The sequence below is a fragment of the Microcaecilia unicolor genome, chromosome 4, assembly GCF_901765095.1.
Source record: "Microcaecilia unicolor chromosome 4, aMicUni1.1, whole genome shotgun sequence".
Taxonomy (NCBI): domain Eukaryota; kingdom Metazoa; phylum Chordata; class Amphibia; order Gymnophiona; family Siphonopidae; genus Microcaecilia; species Microcaecilia unicolor.
In genome coordinates, this window is record NC_044034.1 from 240439193 (window position 1) to 240454040 (window position 14848).

The following is a 14848-nucleotide window of genomic DNA, read 5'->3' on the forward strand; positions in this document are numbered from 1 at the left end:
TTTGTTTGTCTAGGCAGTTCTATAAAAACGAAGTCAGATATATAGGGATATATTTACTAAAAATCCCATATATCCTATATAATAATCCTATATAATAATTTGCACCTCCTTCTGGCTGCCTAGGTTCGTAACATCTTTAACATCTGATGATGTCAGCCAGCCTCCAGGGTTAAAGGGGAGGGGAAGTAGGTTTCGGTTTCTGAAGTTGAACAAGCAAAGGGGAGGGGAAGATAATAGGTTTAACAGAGCTGTTCCCATAATAGAGATACTGAGAGCAAAGCTTTGATGGTGTCAGCATGGTCCGTTCCTGCTCTCAGCTACTGTATGAGGCTTCAAACCTTTGTTGCGAACTCTCTCTCTCTCTCTCTCACTCTCACTCTCTGTCTCTCTCTCTCTCTCTCTCCTAACGGTTCCCTTAAAAACATAATCACCATTACATGATAACCTGCTAGCGCCTGTTTCATTTGTTTGAGAAACGGGTCTTTTTTACTAGACTTTGATATTAAGATATATTTTTTACTGCAGGTACCATTTTATGAAATTGAGCCTACGTACTAATAATGCAAATTAACAGTGTTAGCATGTGCTAATGAAGTAGGGCACTGTAGTAAATTTCATATGATGAGTTTAACAGTATACTGTTATGATTTTGTTTAACAAAATAAACTAATTGTAAATCCTACCAGCCTTTAGAACTCAGGTTGTGTTGAAGTAATGTTCTCTTTAGCTCTTTTAGGGTGATAATTTTTCAATTTTCCATTACAGGTAATTGATGTCCCAAAGCGGCCTTTATCTCAGTGCTTATCTACAATAATTTTCCCTGTATTTGCAGAGGTAAGATACTATGGTGTCCCAGGATTTGATTGTATTAGTGAAACAAATAGACACTCTGAAATAATTGTTTCTTTACTGCTTACTATATACTGCCCTTCAACTGGGTATCAAAGCAATATACATCAAACTGTAATTAAAAAAAAAAAGTAATCAAATAGTAAAAGAAACTAGAGGGGGAAGAAAAGAAACAATAAAGAACATCCAACTAAGTAAATAATAATAAATATAATAGAATTTTAAGAAAAAGGAGTTAAAAATAAGAACTTGAAAAGAAATGTCAAAATCAAACAAGAAGTATTCAGCTAACTGCTTTATCAGTCGTGCTAGTCTGCTCCACCTAGCCCACATGCAGTAGTGAAGTAATAAGTCTTAAGACTCAATTTAAATTTAGAACACAAACTTTCCAACTGGAGGTTCTTTGGAATAATGTTCCAAAGTAGACGTAAAACGCTATACCAAGCATAGGTGGAGGGAGTAATTGCCAGTATTCTGTCATGTTGTGCTTATAGAGATCAACCTGGTATGTGTGACATCAAGGCATTAAATAAAGGTAATGTGTAACCAGACTTTAGGATATTATGAAGCAGGCAAAGTAATTTAAATGTTATCTTGTAGGCAACCAGCAGTCAGTGGCTTTTGATAGGAACACAGTCATGACGTATTCATGATATATATAATAGATTTCAAAGATACTTCTTTCAAGGCCTTTACAAAAGAAGGATGATGAGTTTAACGCACAAAATGTATTATTTAATCTTGCACAAACTTGCCTACCCTGTTCCTTATCTAATGATGTAAAAGTTGTCTATAAATCCTTTTCTAAAGGACATTCCATTTCAGATGAAAAAGGAAGTCCCTTAAACTCCTCAGTAATTGAGGTGACCTTATCCATAAATCCCTGAGCAAAATCACCACAAGTCAGTTGAGTAGATACTAACTTATTTTGACGATCAAATGTACTTAACCTATGTACCACAACAAAAAGCTCTTTTGACTGAGGAGAAGCTGATTCATTCTTCTTATTAAAAAAAAATCCTTCTTGTCTAATAATACAGTACTTTGGTAATGCTGACATTTTCAATTATAATTCTCCATAGTCACACATGAGGGCTATTTCCTCCATTCATGCTCCACCTTCCTAGCTAACTTTTTACAAGATTTCAATTCATCACTGAACCATGGAAGAGCACAGCTGCATTTTCTGATATATTTCTTCAATGGTACTATCTCTTCCAAAGTCTCTAATAATGCAATATTGCAATTATTGGTAGCATCTTCTACGTTAAGTGATTCCAGGTTGTTCAGTCTTGGGATTAAAGCAGCTTTCAAATCTGAAAGTTCAGGAGTTACTACTTACTGCCACTTTTGGTACTGCCACATCTATGTAGTGATTTTCCACCACAGACATTAAAGTGTCAAGCACTGCACACCCCCGATCACAAACTCCTGACTTCCCCCACCCCCTTCTTCATCCCCCAATGCTTATTTCCCTCTTCAGATTGATGATAATTAAAGATTGCAGCCTTTATGTTTAGTTAGTATCATTCACATGTACAGGTTTGCAAAATGGCTGACATACATGTGAAAGTGTTGACACATGTATAAGTTGCAACATACCAAACAACATACATAAGTTGCTAAAGCGGCAGCAAGCACTAAGAGGGAAACTGCACTACTGCAGGGTGTGCACTCGGGCATCCTGCATTACTTTTGGCATCTGTGCATGCTTCCCAGGCACTAAAAAATAAAGCTTTGGGGTCATGTTGGGGGGGGGGGGGGGGGGGTGGAGAGTAGCAGGCTCATTTTCGAAAGAGGATGCCCATCTTTTGACACAAATCGGAAGACGGGCGTCCTTCTCTCAGGGTCATCCAAATCGGTATAATCGAAAGCCGATTTTGGATGTCCCCAACTGCTTTCCGTTGCAGGGATGGCCAAAGTTCAAGGGGGCGTATCAGAGGCGTAGCGAAGGCGGGACTTGGGCATACCTAACACATGGATGTCCTCGACCCATAATGGGAAAAAAAGGGCTTCCCTGACGAGCCTCAGATGTCATACTCAGGTCCATCAAAGCAGTATGCAGGTACCTGGAGCAGTTTTAGTGGGTGCAGTGCACTTCAGACCGGCAGACCCAGGCCCATCCCTGTTATGTTTGTGGAGGAAACAGCGAGCCCTCCAAAACCCACCACAAACCCACTGTACCCACATCTAGGTGCCCCCCCTTCACCCATAAGGGCTATGGTAGTGGTGTACAGTTGTGGGTAGTGGGGTTTAGGGGGGATTTGGGGGGCTCAGCAGACAAGGTCAGGGAGGTATGCTCCTGGGAGCATTTTATGAAGTCCACTTCAGTGCGCCCTAGAGTGTCCGGTTGGTATCCTGGCATGTGAGGAGGACCAGGGCACTACAAGTGCTGGCTTCTCCCACGACCAAATGGCTTGCATTTGGTCATTTCTGAGATGGGCGTCCTTGGTTTCCATTATTGCTGAAAATCAGAATCGACCAAGTCTAGGGACGACCATCTCTAAGAACAACCAAAATTTCAAGATTTGGGTGTCCCTGACCGTATTATCGAAACAAAAGATGGATGTCCATCTTGTTTCGATAATATGGGTTTCCCTGCCCCTCCATTGGGATGTTTTGCGAGGACGTCCTCAACAAAACTTGGGCGTCCCTTTCGATTATGCCCCTCCACGTGTGCCCAGCACTAATCGGTCAGCGCAGCTACTTTGCCACGTGCCTACCGATTAGCGCATGGTTAACGCACGAGCCCTTTTGTTTGTTAGCTGTTTGACGGCATCTCCAGCGCTTTATTTTCACTGCTTCTTTCACGTAGCTCATAGCATTGGCAAGGCTTTTTGGTACCCAGTACAGTGCACCAGGTTTTTTTCTTCTTGCAATGTCGAGAATTTAGAATTTGAGACCCCTGCTGCAGGTGGCTGTGCCCACCAAAACACGGCCTGCGTCGGGTTCGCTTTTACTGGTGCTTGTACAATAAAGTTGTTTACATTGTCTCCATGGCTGATCGTCTTTTGTGTCATCCTCTACTCTTGCCTGGTTCTTTCTAATATTTATAAGAGCAGTTTTCTGTCCTAGAAACGTTTGTAAAATTATCTGCCTACAGGGTAATTTTGTAATAAGTGATTCAGATTGGGAGTCCAGCTAGGCGCCATATTGAGACTAGTTTATGAAAACACATACATGTCTGTCTCTTTATAAAACAGCATCACAAAACCTGTTGAAACCGGGGCTAAAATGCAGCTAGATTAACAGCTACACCAATAGCAGGCATACTTGAATATTTTCATAACCTAGGCATGTCCTTTAGGACTCCACCTGTGCTCTATCCATACTCCTCCCCCAAATATATATACTTGCTGCCCGATATGCATTGCTCTTTAACCAACTAGGAACGGCTCCTGGCTAGTTAAATAGCCTAAAGCCAGCTAAGCACTAATTTTCAGCATGAGATAGCCAGTTATCTTGGCTGAATATTATTAGCATTTTCCCCCCTAGAGATCAGCGCAGAAATCCAAGCAGATTCTATAACAGCATGCTTAACTTAATTGGCTTAACAAGCTAATTAGTGTTGATAACAGCAGGGTGCCCGGTTGGTGTCCTGGCATGTGAGGGGGACCAGTGCACTACGAATGCTTGCTCCTCCCACGACCAAATGGCTTGGATTTGGTCGTTTTTGAGATGGACGTCCTCGGTTTCCATTATCGCCAAAAACTGGGGATGACCATCTCTAAGGTTGACCATCTCAACATTTAGACGACCATCTCTAAGGTCGACCTAAATGTTGAGATTTGGGCATTCCCGATCGTATTATCGAAGAAAGATGGACGCCCATCTTGTTTCGATAATAGCGGTTTCCCCGCTCCTTCACGTGGCCATCCTGTGGGGATGCCCTCAGGAATCCTTGGGTGCCCCATTCGATTATGCCCCTCCACGCCATACAAGCAGCTGCCACGCGGGAATGCCGACACAGTCCATTCAGAGTAAATGGGCTGTGTCGGCATTAGCACTCGGCTTAGTAAACGGGGGCAAATGTTTAAACAATTGCAGAGCATTTGAAAATATGTAAGGGGTCGCATGTACATACAGGTAGCATAAAGTATGCACTTTCTCGTCACCACACATATCTGCATGCATGTAGCCCATGGAGTAACTGTAAATGAGTTTACAGATGAAGATTCCTTTATAAAATTACACCAAATATACCTGTTTTCCTACCTAGATGACTTAGGACTGCAAGTTTAGAAGATAACATTGTTTAAGACTGATTTTAATGTCAGGGAAACATCACTGAATAAGTGAAGCATCTGATGTGTGAATTTGCAGTTTCATTTTATTAATCTACTCTGACAACCTTAGAATGAACTGTTTATACTGTAGAAAAATAGCCTAGTAAGGTTTATAATGAAGGGAAATCTGTGTCATTACTTTAGTACAGGAGGAATTTTACACTCAGCTGCAGTTATACATTTCTTCTGACACGTAGAAAAATTGAGGCATGGGTTTCCAAAATCTTGTACGATTTGTCTTCTGAAAACAAACCGCTGATAGTCTTAAAGCATTGCACCTGCATAAATTACCAAGGACATATATTGATAATTTAATTTCATTAATAATTTATTCCATTCTTTCTCAGTTAAAAGATGAAAGGCAGGGATGTGGTGGCAGCACTGAATCCATAGAAAAACTGAAAGAAGCAATTTATTTAGCTGAAGAGGCATGTCCAGGCATCACTGACACTCTGATATCTGAGCTTGTACAGAGACTTCAAAGGTAAAAAAAACAAAACACAATTTGTTATATTGCTTTCTCCAACTTCTCTAGCATTATATATAAAGATCTCTCTTTTTTTGCCATTATACTTTAGTCTTTTGTTGCTGAATCTGGCGCATACTGTAAAGTTGGTGAAAGTGAACAGTGGCTATTGCCTGAGATACAGTATTTCCGTTACGTAGCTTCCCACTATCCCAGAACCTGTGGACATAGTTGTGTCCATCAACAAGCAGGTGGAGATAGAGAACTGAAAACTGAGCATCCAATCCAGCTCCTTAGTATTTTCTATCTCCAGCAGGTGGATGGACAAACATTTCAGCCTCTGGTTCTGCGTGCTTTGCTCCTAGTTCAGTTGGTCAGCTGGTCCCCAGTTGAACTTTATAGGTGGTTTGAGTCTGCAGAGTCATATCTGGAGGTCTTCAGATCCCTGTCTCTGGTGCACCGCAGATTTACTTCTTCCCTCATAAGAACATAAGCATTGCTATACTGGGACAGACTGAAGGTCCATCAAGCCCAGTATTCTGTTTCCAACAGTGGGCAATCAAGGTCACAAGCATCTGGCTAGATCCCAGAACAGTAAAACATTTTATGCTGCTTATCCGAGAAATACGCAGTGGATTTTCCCAAGTTCATCCTAATAATGGCTTATGGACATTTAGGAAATTATCCAAACCTTTTTTAAACCCTGCTAAGCTATCTGTTTTTACCACATTCTCTGGCAATGAATTCTAGAGTTTAATTACATGAATGAATAAATATTTTCTCCAGTTTGTTTTGCATTTACTACTTAGTTGCTTCATTGCATGCCCAGTAGTCCTAGTATTTTTGGAAAGAGTAAACAAGCAATTCACCTCTACCCATTCCACTCCACTCAGTATTTTATAGACCTCTATCATATCTCCCCTCAGCTGCCTCTTCTCCAAGCTGAAGAGCTTTAGCTGCTTTAGCCTTTCCTCATAGGGAAGTCGTCCCATCCCCTTTATCATTTTCATTGCCCTTCTCTGTACCTTTTCTAATTCTGCTATATCTTTTTTTAGATGCAGTGACCAGAATTGCACACAGTAGTTGAGATGCGGTCGCACCACAGAGCGATACAAAGACATTGTAACATTCTCATTTTTGTTTTCCATTCCTTGCCTAATAATTCCTAACATTCTATTTGCTTTCTTAGCTGCCGCTGCACATTGAGCAGAGGGTTTCAACTTACCATCAACGATGACACCTAGATCTTTTTTCTGGGCAGTAAGTCCTAATGTGTAACCTTGCATCATGTAGCAATAGTTTGGGTTCCAATTTCCCACATGCTTCACTTTGCACTTGTTCACATTACATGTCATCTGCCATTTGGATGCCCAGTCTCTCTGTCTCGTAAGGTCCTCCCTTCACCTCTCCCCTGTTTCCTGTGGAGCTCTGCTTTTGCAGCACAACAACCTTAAAAAAAAATAAAGAAGAAGGAAAGAGGTTTGCTGGAGAGCCTGGGACAAAGTATCAGTCCTGACCCTTTAGACTTGTGGGGGGAGAGCAGCCAGCAGTGGTAAGTCCAACTACAGTTTGATTCAGAACTTCTTTGAGGGCTGCAATTTCTACTTGGTGCAGGGGAGGGATCTTGACTCATTGCTTGGGACACGTGCTGTGCTTATGACAGTCAGGGTAAATGGTGGCTTTCATGGAGGCAGTTAAACAATATTCTTGCTGTGAGACCTGCTGGCCAGCATCAGAGCATTGAAGTGCATTGAAGCCGGGAATCCCACGGGACACGGAAGAAACAATCCGTGGCAGCACGTTTTCAGATTTGGCGCAGCATCCGAATATGCTGGTCTTCGGGCTCTCCGGCAGGGCTAGTGTGCAGTTTGATGCAGGAGAGCATGGAACAGGTGCCATCTGGTTGGGGCCGACTGGCAGTGAGGAGCAGCCTCTGTCTGATCATGCATGGAGCACAGCCGCCATTTTACAGCCTCAGGGCCCGACAGAGCATTCGGCTGCATTGGGCTCTTTGTTTTCTCCAGCGCTTATATTGCTCTTACACCAGGCCTATTTACTGAAGCATGGACAGTCAGAGTTGCTGCAAAGTGCTTCAGTTTCTCGCCCCACTGTCCCTCTGGCTCCTCAGAGTTCTTGTTTAGACCTCCAGAAGTGGGAAGATGAGGATATCTCTTCTTCTCCCTCCATATTTAATGTGGCCTCAGTCTGTTCAGAGGAGTCATAATTGAAGGAGCCATTAGAGGAGGGAAAGCTCCTTCCTGAGGAGGGGGATAGTCTGAAAGTACTGAGGTGGTTTCATAAAGATGAGTTCAGTACTCTTATTACTGGCTTTCTATCGAGGAGCCTTCTGCTTCATCATCAGGCGTTCCATCTTTGACTGCCATTATGGGGCTTAGAGGTCCTTCTAAGGCCTTCCGGATGCATCCAGACATTCAGGACCGGATTATAGCAGAGTATGTCTCACTGTATGATAGACTGAGAATGGGAAGAGCCAGAGGAGAAAGATAAATTGCAGCTTCTCAGGGTGGACTCCCTGGTTATGGCGGTGACTATGAAGGCCACCTTGCTGGTGGAAGGGGGCATTGCCCTAAAAGATCTATAGGATAGGAAGTGTAGCCTGGGTCTCACCCCCTAGGCTAGGCTCAGTTCACTCAGACCCGGGCTGACAGGGACAATTCCACCACCTCTCAGTCTCGGGCACACCACTTTTCTCTTTCACTTTTCCAGAACTGCAATTCGGGGGGTTTGGGAGACACTCGCACTCTCATGGGCCTCAATAAGTACACTTCAGGCAATAGCCTATTTAAACTCAAACCTTTATTCTTCAATTCTGCAAAGACAGCAACATCAACAGTTCTTTATAATCTAGGTAAACCCCAAACTGTATTCTAATTCTTCTGTTGTTCATCTGGGGAACTCCCATACCACCCGTAGCTGACACATTTGATCGGTTCTTGCTTCAGGAGCCACAACCCCCCCCCCCCCCCCCCTCTACAGCTAGAAGTCATGTTCCTCACTTAGGATTCCCCTTTACTGCTCCTGGTCTGTTGGCAGGGGATTCTCAGGCAACCGAAGACTCCCTTCTTGGGTATAATTCCAGCTTTTATTTCCCTGATAACTCCTCTCTCCTTATCATTCTCTCCCAGGGTAACTCTTTTCCCCTGCATTCTATTTCAAAACCACTCCCCAAGGGCTGGGCCTTCTCCCACCAGTGACTCTCAAGGGGACCTTCTTTCTCAGTAAGAGGCTCAGTATTCTTCCTTGAAGCTTCTCGATGTGCATAGAGTCCTCATTAGATATCTGGAATTCACGAATGAGTTTCGCAAATTGGACAGACTGTGCTTTTCTGTAAACAGAGGCTTGGCCTCATGGCTTCCAAGCCCAGAATTGCTAGATGGCTGCAGGAGACAATCGCATCAGCTTATTTGCTTGTGAGGAAATGGGCTCCTCAGGTCTTGTGGGCTCATTCTATGAGGCGTACAGCGACATCCTGGGCAGAGACTACCTTACTGTCTCCTAAGGATATTTGCAAGGCTGTATGGCTGACTGAGCATACCTTTGCGTTGCGCTCGGAAGCCAGTTATGGGAATTCGGTCCTGAGGGCGGTGGCACCAGGATCCCACCCACTTTAGGGATTGCTTTTCAACATCCCACAGGTTCTGGAATAGTGGGAAGCCAAGAAATGGAAGGAGAAATTAGGTCTTACCTGATAATTTTCTTTCCATTGGTCCTTCCAACTATTCCAGCGTCCCGCCCGAGGTTTCTGAGATGTTTAGTCGGTGCACAGTAATGGGTCAAATAACACCTGTCACCTTGCATGGTGCTTCCTGCATATCTCTTGTTCTCTACAAGTTGCCCAGAGATGAGAGAAGTTCACATGTTTGCTTGTCTGGTTAGTGTTATGTTAGTGAGTTGTTTATATTTATGTTTATTCTTGCTGCTTGTCTACGTAAATACTAAGGACTGGATGCCGAGAGAGATATTTCTCAGCTAAGTTTTCAGTTCTGTATATTCACCTGCTGCTTGATGGACAGAACTATCCCACAGGTTACGGAATAGTGGGAAGGACTAATGGAAAGAAATTATCAGGTAATGCCTAATTTCTCCTAAAAGCTGACAATCATACAGTTGAGAGATTCATACATGATATCAAGATGACATTTAGCCTGAACAAATATGCTAAAGCAACTGTGTAAAAAGAAATTAAGCAAAACTGAAATCATCGCAGACTGAAGAGCTCAAGCAGGAAGGTGTATAGAAACATTTAAGGGTGATTAAGGTGCAGCAATCCAGCAGAAATCACTGAGAGAAAAAAATCAGCAAAGAGTGCTACAAGTGTCTGAAATTGATATTGAAAAGTAGAGATGTGCATTCCTTTGAAAAGAAATGGTAAAAAGTGATGAATGAGGTTATTTTCAGTTTGCACTCTCTAACAGAACTGAATGGACATGGGTTCCAAATGAACTGAAAATACATTTGTTTTCAGAACAATCATAGTCTGTAGGGCCAGGTCAGCAAGCCAGAAAGGCATGGACGTAGTTTGACTATTTTATTTTGGGGGGGGGGGGGGGGGGAGTCACACATTAGCATGCTCATTTGCATATCTACATCCATACATATTCATTATGGTTATTCAAAAAAAAGACAAAAACAAACTGAATGGGAAGCCACTATATCAAAACAGTGAAAATATACAGTACAGAGCCGACCTGTTGTCGGAAAAGTGAAAAGTCGGATAATATGTAAAACATTGCATAAACCCGTCAAACAATTCATAAACAAAGGCATAGAGTTCCCAGTTTTCAAAAATTTTTCTAAAACACGGTGGGGGTGGGGGTGGGTCTGTCGGATATGCCGGATGGTCAGATAATCAAAACTGTACTTTCTATATAAATAATTTTTTAACTGAAAATTAGCCAGCAATGGGACATTTCGCTCATTATGCCCCCTCTCACAGTCACATGAATTAGCAAGGGGAGAGCTCACTTTCTCTGCCCCCCTTACCTAGGCCTAACACCACCACCTTGACCTTTTCTCCTTCTCCAAAGCCCAGCTCTTTCTCCTTTGCTCCCTCCTTTTCTTTTCCAGCACTTCCCTCCTCTCCCCAATGTGGACCTTAGAAATACACAGGCTCTAGATGTAGAAATGCAGTACTGGGGAGCCAAAATGGCTAACAGTGATAGCAAATACTTTCATACCTTCCAGAACAATGTCTTCAGATGGGTTAGTTCTATGTCTTACAGACCCTCACACCTCATACAAAATAGACCACAAAAAACAAGCAGATAAAAACTGAAATGGAGACCCCTTTTCCCCTTAGCCAAAGAAAGCCAGACTCAATAAGCAGTTCAATTCTGGTAAAAAGAAACAGAAATGCATTTTCTCCTGTATTCTGCTAAAATGCAAAAACTGATATGTATATTTCTCAAAATGGACACATTAAAAAGAATTAAATACAAATTATTTTTTCTACCTTTGTTGTCTGGGCTCTTTTCTAATTGGGTTGGTCCCAATCTGATCCACTTTTTGCGTCGGTCTTCTCCTAAATTCTTTTCCAGGTCTGCCTTTCCATTTCTTGCCCTTCTTCCCTTTCTTCTCTGTATCCGTCTGTCTGTCTTTCTTTTTCACAGGTTTCCTATTCCCCTCCTCAGTTTCCCATTTCCATTTTTTTAATTCATCTACTCTACTGCCTGTCATCCCCTCACTAGTCCCAGCTCCATCCCTATCTCTCCTTCCTTCCCTTGCCTCCAGGCCATTCGTCTATACCTCACATCCTATTGCCTCTCTTTCACCATCTTTTTAACCCTATTTCCATCCTCACCTGGGCCCTGATTCCCAAAACTCCACCACTGTTCAGTACATTTAAGAAACGGCTAGGTCTGAGACCTTCTTGTTGGACTGTCTTGACAGCTCAGCAACACTTCACCCTTCTTAACCCTAACGCTAGCTCTGAGCTGGCATAGGGTTTAAAGTGGTCCAATTGAATGGAACAATTTACCATTACGACTCAAGTGTGAAACCAGTGGTCCTGCATTCCGGAAACAGCTCAGAGACTTCCTCTTGTTTAAGGCTTTTTTTCTGTTCTGATTGACTATTGTACCTTATTAGAGTTTTAATTACATTTGATTACTTTCTGAAAAGCAAACACTAAATAAATCACACAAAATACCATGTAATCTTAAGGTTCTTTAAAGTAATCTAATAACCCTAGTACCTTAAGAAGTTTAAACAACACAATAATACTAAGATGCAGACAGCTGTCCAGCAGTGAAAGGGGTGTTATCCAGTCTTTTGTATTGTCACATGTATGATTACCTCCCAGTTGGTGAGAAGTTATATGTGTGTGCTTGATGCAAAGAGCTCCTAGGTATCTGCTGTAGTATTTCTATTTACTCTCTAAAAAGGACATCCTCAGCCAATCATTAAAATACTCAGAAGTCCTAAAACAAGGGTCACTGCTTGGGGGGCCTTGCCTTTCAGTTTTAAAGTATGACAACAAATTAGCTGAGATAGTTCTTAACATTTGCATTCTGTTTTTATCTAGATATTCAGTAAGTGGAGGAGGCTCTTCCCATTGAAGCATTTTCCCCTCAAGCCAACAAGACCCTGTGGTGTCTGCACTGATGCAGCAATTTGATGGACAGATTTTGTTTTTTTAATCCAAGAATCACAGAAGATCATATCAGTAAGGGAACAGTCCTGAATGTGCAACAACCTCTTAAGAAACTATAGTTTGTTTTATTTTTATATTTGTCTCTTATGTTAACCATACTGTACATAATGAAAAGAATTCAAACATTTTAAAACCTGAACTATATTAACAGAGGTATCAAGGATTGTGTTGCCCTGGTTCTGCCCCCCACACCTAACCCTAGTAGACATATGTGGAAAATATGTCAACAAAATTAAATCAACAAAAAAAGACACCACCGAAGCCAAAACCAAATACAATAATTCACAGACCTCCAACATAGATAAGTGTTCTGCAAATAACTGCTGCTATACTACGAGCTAAAAAGCCTCCCAAGACAAACTCACTGCCAGTCACTGGGAGATTTGAGTATCATGTTCTGTACTCACTGCCACTCATACCTCCCCCTAACCATTTCACCACTGAGGCTTTGTACTCCTACGAAAATGAATAACAAGAATCTGATGATGAAGAAGATGATCCGAAGCTGCCCTTGCTCCTTTTCTTCCCTTTTCTCTTTCCTTCCCTTCTGACCCCGGCATTCCTCAACCCATTACTATGAAGCCCACCCCTAGTGGTGTCACCTGCTTGTGCATCGACAGTCTAGGATGCACCACTTCCACTGTCTCCCTTGATGATCCTGGCTGCTGCACATATAATCTCACAACAGCATCTACAGGGACCTCTCCAGAAGGATGATTCCTTTCTGAACTGCTTGCTTTGTCAGTCTTCCTTTTGGAGTCGTCGTATCTCTAGATGCTGGAAGTTTACCAAGAAGCAAAACAGGAGGCACTATTCTCAAAGCTCCCCCATGACCTGCCTTGAAAACTTGTCCTTAATCCCCAGCAACATCTGTTGCCTCTACCCTTCCCCCCCCTCTCTGCAGTGAGAACTAAACAAGAGACAGTCCTAGATTAAAGTCCATAACCACCTGGCAGCATACCCACTCTCACGCTTCCCGGGTCACCCCAGCTCCCCACCCCACACTCCTGAACTATAAGTGCCCCAAACTGCTCACACAGGACTGATCCTTGTGACAGTATCATGGTACAGGTGCCCAAGCAGCTTCAACCTCACCCAAGGAAGGGCCAGCCATCACAGCCTCCCCATGACCCACCATAATAATCCCCAGACATTTCTTCTTATCCACTCCCTGTTCTTCAACCTGCAGTACAACAAGACAAATCAAAAGGTTGCCCACTAAACCTGGAACCCCCTGGATAGAAGCCAACCATAGGAATAGTTTAGGGTGGGCATGAAGGGCAGTGCATCACAAATTTTAGAGTTGATAATACTGAATTGGTCCTTAACTCTCCATTGTCACCAATATGGCTTCCTTACCCTTTTGTTCCTCCCTCCACCCCTCCTCTCCCAGTGTAAGCAGGTAAAGTATGCTGATTATACAGTATCAGTACACAAGCTGTAGTTCTTCTGTGGCAGCTCAGCTTTGCAAAAGTGCAGTATTTGCGTCCATAGGGGCAGAAACTCCTACCACAACAACTTCTCTTTCTAATGAAAAACCAGACTCAGCCAAAAAACCCAGCTGCAGGAACTCCCTGCTCACTTGCTGTTCAGTTCACAAATCTGTGAACTAAGATGCTGTAACTCTGCCTTCCCTCCTACACCTTGTAACATCAGTACTTTACTTTCTCGCTTGCTTACAGCTTCAACTCTAGGTGCTACTTCACCCCTTCCAATCAGCTTGCAGCATGAGCACCTGCCCCATGGCCCCTGCAGCATGCTCCTCCAGTGTTAACCGCTGGGCTTCTTGCCAACTGAACTGCAGACACAGGGTCCTCTGGGCCGTCTGGCCTCACCAATGACCCACTGGACCCCACTGCACCTTCAATCATTGGCGGGATCCTTCCCTGACCTTCCCTCCCCCCCTCCTCCACCATCACCGAAGATGCACTATCTCCCGTTGTTGCTGAACTCACTGCATCAGCATCGTCAAGAGGAAGCAGCACTTCCAGATTCCTCAGTGGCCTTAAGACTTCAACCAAGCTGGTTTTGGATTGACTCTCCACATGGCTGGGCACTGAGAGACCCAAGGTGTTCTGCCTGCGCTTGTGCATCATCCACAGGTAAGGCTAGCAACAAAAAAGGCACTTCCCTCCAAAAGCAGAGATTTTTTTTAAATGATTCACTCCTGTTCTATGAGGAGACAATTCATATTAAAATTAGTATTATTGTCACCCCTCTAACCTGTTCTTTGTTATGATAAATTCTCTTTCCTTTTTAGCCCCAAGCACTGTTGCACACCCCACCTGCACTCAAAAAAGAGAACCCAAAAATGACATCCCAAATATTGGCCTTCCCAAGCCCCTGCCCCACTTCCATTCCACCCACTCCTAATTGTCCACTTAGATACATTTAAATTTGAAATAAAACTGCCCCTTGGCTCCAGCAACAAGGTTTCTGGCACTCACTACTCTCTTACCCACTATCCCACCTCACTACCTGGCAAAGTGGAGGCAGGGCCAGGGTAACCTATCCCAGTACCCTTTTACCACTGGTAAAGGGGATCTGCCCCATCATCTCCCACATCTTTAGGAC

At 43.1% G+C, this 14848-nt stretch overlaps 1 protein-coding gene across 1 annotated transcript in view; it reads left to right on the forward strand.

Annotated features, from left to right (window-relative positions):
- Positions 1-12179, forward strand: part of STK24 (serine/threonine kinase 24) — an 85969-nt gene extending 73790 nt beyond the window's left edge. Inside the window, exons 9-11 of the mRNA XM_030199536.1 lie at positions 766-834; positions 5483-5619; positions 12146-12179. Coding sequence (XP_030055396.1) covers positions 766-834; positions 5483-5619; positions 12146-12179 — 240 coding nt within the window. The remainder of the gene's footprint in view (positions 1-765; positions 835-5482; positions 5620-12145) is intronic.
- The last annotated feature ends 2669 nt before the right edge of the window (positions 12180-14848 follow it).